The sequence below is a fragment of the Emys orbicularis genome, chromosome 3, assembly GCF_028017835.1.
Source record: "Emys orbicularis isolate rEmyOrb1 chromosome 3, rEmyOrb1.hap1, whole genome shotgun sequence".
In the NCBI taxonomy this organism is placed as follows: domain Eukaryota; kingdom Metazoa; phylum Chordata; order Testudines; family Emydidae; genus Emys; species Emys orbicularis.
This window is the reverse complement of record NC_088685.1, coordinates 174,325,895-174,331,894: the sequence shown is the minus strand read 5'-3', so window position 1 is coordinate 174,331,894 and position 6,000 is coordinate 174,325,895. Positions and strand designations below refer to the sequence as shown.

Genomic DNA, 6,000 nt, shown 5'->3' with positions numbered 1-6,000 from the left:
TATCTTCAAAAAATTACATGCACAGCATGAAAAAGCTGTTCTATTAAATATATTATTTCATAATACAGTTGCGTTATAAAAAAGTACAGTAAGTCAGACTGTTCTGCAACCATATTACTTGAAACTGAAAACAACCCTCCTTTTGGAAATGTACTTATTCATCTTGGTTAAATCAAGACAATCACAGATATACTTTTTTCCCAAATCTTTGGCTGTATTGCAATGGTTGTTTCAATCTGTAATCTCCAACTAAACATTTCCTATCCATGGATTAACAATATATTTACCAACTCGTGTCTTTTAACAGTATTTATCCAACATAACAAAATAAACTGCAATTTGTTATACTTTTTTTTACAAAACATTTTATAAATATTTTTACAAAATGTATACAAAGCAATTTCAAGTGAGACATACTATACAAATGAAGGTATTTAAGCAAATAAAGTCCATACCACATTGACAATAAGTGACACATCCTCTTTAAGCGAAGTCAGTCTGTAAGGCCTCCCTAATCTAAGAGATAAATTATGCTAAACTCTTCAAAGTTAAAAAAAATTTTTTGTAATTGCCAGTTTAAAATTTATTTTAACCTTAGGCAGTATTCAAGAACATTGGAAATCATTATACTGATCCAGCAAAGCATTTTAGCATGTGCTTAAAATCAGGCATGTGTTAAATTATTTCACTGGATCAGATTCCAATTCACACTTTATTAAAACAACATTTCATATATAAGATTATTTTGTTTACTGCATTACCAAGTACAAGTATTCCTAAAATAGAATTCAAATTAATGAATAACAGAACACTAATGATCCAACAGTAAGTTTGCTGGCCTTTGCTCAATGGATTCCTGACATAAGATGTTTGGACAAACCTTTGTCTGACCTAATCAACAATGATAAAAAACATGTCTTAATCTTTATTTGTCATTATCGATAATTCACTGCCCAGGAAAATAAATTTACATAGTGGACACAACATTTTGTTATTTAGGTTATGTAGTTGCTGTACAGATGCTTGAAAGCTAATATGCTGTTTGAGATGGTACCAAGCGTGACAAGATCCATAAATGTGCATCTTTTTCTCATAAGATGAAAATTAAACTAATTTACATTGCTGCCTTCCTTTCTAGAGTGCTCAGACTGGCTGAAATTGAATGAATTATAAGATACATTATCCTCAGGATACACAGCCATCATTATCTTTATGAAATTTCAAAGGCAATTGGCAAAGACTATACTGTCAGTCTCATTAACTGGAAAATAGCTAATTGCCTGAGAGTCTACTGTAATGATGCCCAGCTAGAAATTTAAAACTGGCAATACCATGTTATTATTTTTAATGTTTTACATGACATTTGGGAATGTTGGATTTTGACAAATTTGTACTTTAAAATTGGCACAAATTTTTTAAAATGGCAATTAATAATGTACAAAATATTTATATTTCCATTCACATTGAAGGGGAACTGAACCTTAATTATATCTTAACTATTGTTATCTTTCTCAGGTTGACTAGATTTGGTTTTCTTATGTTATCACATAGTGGACTGCAGCTCAACAAAATGAGGTGCATTATAATTTTGTGCTGTCAAAAGCCCAAGGGCCAAATTCTGCTCTCTTTTACACTGGTGCAAACTCACTGGTGTAAAACCTGGCCTTTTGTTTTCTTTCCTGGCAGTTCTGGCAATCTGACTGACAACCACAGTTTGTCACAATAAGTCTCTAGATTATGATAATGGCAATCAGCAAATTTTGAAACATGGCTCTTTATTTTTGAGAGCAACAGGGAGGAAGATAGAAGGAAAGAGAGATAGAGAGCATGCCTTAGAAACCACAACAGCTCTACCCTTCTCAGCAGACATACATGCTAGATTCATCGTGGTAATGGCAGAACACTTATGTGCACAACAGCACTAATGACCAAAGTAAACTATTAAAAAAGAAGCATGGGCCATAAAAGGGAAAATGTCACATATTAAAAATAAATAAATAAAATAACAAGCTTCTATTCTTGTCAACATGAACACCAGCCAAATACAAACCACGCAGGGGTTTCCTTTGGCTCTAAAATGTGAATTAATAATTACACAAGTTTAGATATGTTTTAACAATGGGATAGCTGATTAACTTTGGTCTGTACATATTTTGGTAGTTATGACTGCTGCTGTGGATGACTAATATTCTCTGACAGCAAGAAGCAGAAACAAGCAACAACACTGGCCTTTAAATTTCTCAGATTACAGCTAATGTCCCCTCAAAGTATAAACTACTAATTTAATAACACAGTTTTCAAATAAAAGTGCTTTTGACACTTGGTCTTAAAAAAAAAAAAAAAACATTTATACCACTTCAGAAAGACTTAGGTTGACTATATCCAATTATAAAATGCAAAACCTTCTCCTCAAGAGTTAACATTATATATATATATATATATATATATATATATATATATATATATATATATATATATATATATATATATATATATATATATATATATATATAAATTCATGGCTCTATCATGACCTCCTCCTGCATACTTTGCCACTTACTGGCTTCTGTTCTTCTTTCCTTAGTCTACCATATATTATTTCACATCATACCGTTGTGACTAACATTATACAGTATCATTCCACAGACTAAATTCACCCACTACAGATATACTCATGTACTACTTTCTGCTCAGTGACAACAGAAAAGCACTTAAAATATGAAGCCCTATAAACATACCGATGACATCCTTCCAACTTAAAATCCTAGAGCAGATGGATTCATTAATAAATCAGACAGACAATCATTTCTGAATAGAGGTACAATGGGTATTTAACCACGAGCTTTTCCTGGAAAAAAACTAAAATCTAGTGATTTATGGAAGGGGGAAAATTGTTGCTTCCATTTGTCTTTTTAAAGTTTTCTTGAATAAATCGGTCTTTTCATACGACTGTGATTGTCAGTATATTACCTTATTACCTAGGGCCTAGTGAACTGCAATCTCATTAAATTGCAGTGTTAAACAATTACCATAAGCACTATCATTATAATACTTGAAATGTGTAGGCCCCAACAGACTGCATTCTAACAAGGATTAACTTTACTGGATATCTCACTGTAATCACAATGAGTATTGCTCTCAAACACAGAACAGAATCTAGTTTAGAAAGATTAACCTTTGACATATGTCAGGCTGTACTTGTGGTGTCATTCACATTTGCTTCTACTAAGAGAAACATAACTTGTCCATGGTACTGTAACTATTAACACTCTAAGATACTATTTACAGCTGCTTCTAAAATAGAGTCCGTTTCTACAACACCTTCACTGTGATCTGGAATAAATTTTTCCAGGCAGTTTTCTTGTGAAGCAATTGGTGAAAAGTTTGGAAAGTCTAATTCTACAGAGCCACTACCAGTAGCCTCACTTTGTGGCTGTCTCCCAGTTTTTTTCAGTTCCAAAATGTTTTTGAATGTAGTTTCTAAACTCTTATTGAGGAGTAAATCCTGTTGGGGTTCACCCGAGCCTTTCATGTTGTCAGGATGTGAAACCTCATTCTTTGGAAAGCTCCTCTGAGTTTTGTCTTGGAGGGAGTTATTATTACATATTACCTCTGAGTGAGATTCAACTGTATTCCTTGACATTTTATGTGTACCATGATTAGCTCTTGACAAGGTTTTTGACAGGTCTTCAGAACTTGAAGAATTTTCATTGGTCTTGGCAAGATCTTTACCAGCCAATTTCTCTTCAGAGACAGCCATGTATTGACTGTCAGGAGAACAGCTAGCCTTCTCAAACTTTAAAGCTTTAGTGAGGCTTTCCGTTTTTTTAGTAGAAATTTTTCCTTCTAGTTGTGTCATAATGTTGTTAGGCACTAAATGAAGTTTGTCATGATTTGTAGACTCTGCTGTGCTGGATTTTGATCGGTCTCTGGTTTGGATCTTGGTAGTCTGACTGTGAGAAGTCAAAGTTTTACTACACTGATGATCACTTTCACTGGACTGTGCTTCATCAGCAGTTTCATCAAATTGTTCAGAAGAACAACAAAAATCAGCCAGATAACCATCTGAAAATTTAAAACAAACATTTTAGTTTGGAGTTATTAAATATCAAAGACAGTAAAATGTAAAGAAGTGCTAAATAGAACAAGCATTCTTAAGTGACTGAGCATTTAAACCCATGAATAAACAGAAGTTATTTGCTCACATTGCCCTCTCTTGTTTGAAAATGCCTCTAGTATTTACTGCCCATTTATTGGACTACAGTACCTATTCAGAGCCTAAAGTCTTTATTGGCTTTCCCAAAAACATTTGTGGCAACCCAGAGTTCAACTCAGCAGACAGTCCATTCATAAGTTGACAGCACTCAAGGAAAGTGACTTCTGCAACTGTCAGCATTTAAGAATATGACTTTAATGGAATCATAAGCATATGGTTAAATATTTTGCTGGATCAGGGCCTAATACCTCAGATTTTGATCTAATTAACCAGTGGGCAAATTAAGTATAGTGCACTGTACTCCCAGATAAAGCCAGATACAAGCTGGACAAATTATGTCTGATGGGAAGTTTGAGTGTCTGGAATAGTCTCAGACTTTCCCCTTGACTCTTTCTATCATTGCTCTGAGCCTTATAGGTATTGGCTATTCCAGGATTCTGAAGCTCTTCTCTCCCTACTGAAAGTTTCTGAGTAAATGGGGGATGTGCTGTTTTCTATGACAAATATCTTGTTTAATGGTAATCAGTGTAGCCAAAATGTAACTGTACTATTCTTTTAAAAACATATTATTTATTTGTAGTGAAAGTAAAACATGAAAAAGGGATGGTTATAAGAACAGAACTCCAGGGAATACAGCAGGGATTGAGATATATGTGTTCTTGGGTATTGGAAATACATACAAGGAATGTGCACTCATCTTATTATGACTATGGATTCTGCTTTTTATTTGCTAAGCACTGTATATCATTGTGTTAGAGAACATAAGAACATAAGAAAGGCCGTACTGGGTCAGACCAAAGGTCCATCTAGCCCAGTATCTGTCTACCGACAGTGGCCAATGCCAGGTGCCCCAGAGGGAGTGAACCTAACAGGCAATGATCAAGTGATCTCTCTCCTGCCATCCATCTCCATCCTCTGACGAACAGAGGCTAGGGACACCATTCTTACCCATCCTGGCTAATAGCCATTTATGGACTTAGCCACCATGAATTTATCCAGTCCCCTTTTAAACATTGTTATAGTCCTAGCCTTCACAACCTCCTCAGGTAAGGAGTTCCACAAGTTGACTGTGCGCTGCGTGAAGAAGAACTTCCTTTTATTTGTTTTAAACCTGCTGCCTATTAATTTCTTTTGGTGACCCCTAGTTCTTGTATTATGGGAATAAGTAAATAACTTTTCCTTATCCACTTTCTCAACATCACTCATGATTTTATATACCTCTATCATGTCCCCCCTTAGTCTTCTCTTTTCCAAACTGAAGAGTCCTAGCCTCTTTAATCTTTCCTCATATGGGACCCTCTCTAAACCCTTAATCATTTTAGTTGCTCTTTTCTGAACCTTTTCTAGTGCTAGAATATCTTTTTTGAGGTGAGGAGACCACATCTGTACACAGTATTCGAGATGTGGGCGAACCATGGATTTATATAAGGGCAATAATATATTCTCAGTCTTATTCTCTATCCCCTTTTTAATGATTCCTAACATCCTGTTTGCTTTTTTGACCGCCTCTGCACACTGCGTGGACATCTTTAGAGAACTATCCACGATGACGCCAAGATCTTTTTCCTGACTCGTTGTAGCTAAATTAGCCCCCATCATGTTGTATGTATAGTTGGGGTTATTTTTTCCAATGTGCATTACTTTACATTTATCCACATTAAATTTCATTTGCCATTTTGTTGCCCAATCACTTAGTTTTGTGAGATCTTTTTGAAGTTCTTCACAATCTGCTTTGGTCTTAACTATCTTGAGTAGTTTAGTATCATCTGCAAACTTTGCCACCT

At 34.8% G+C, this 6,000-nt stretch overlaps 1 protein-coding gene across 1 annotated transcript in view; it reads right to left on the bottom strand.

Annotated features, from left to right (window-relative positions):
- Positions 1-3,262: 3,262 nt before the first annotated feature.
- Positions 3,263-6,000, bottom strand: part of BICRAL (BICRA like chromatin remodeling complex associated protein) — a 64,248-nt gene continuing 61,510 nt past the window's right edge. The window contains exon 12 of the mRNA XM_065401052.1: positions 3,263-4,065. Within this exon, the coding sequence (XP_065257124.1) occupies positions 3,263-4,065 (803 nt within the window). The remainder of the gene's footprint in view (positions 4,066-6,000) is intronic.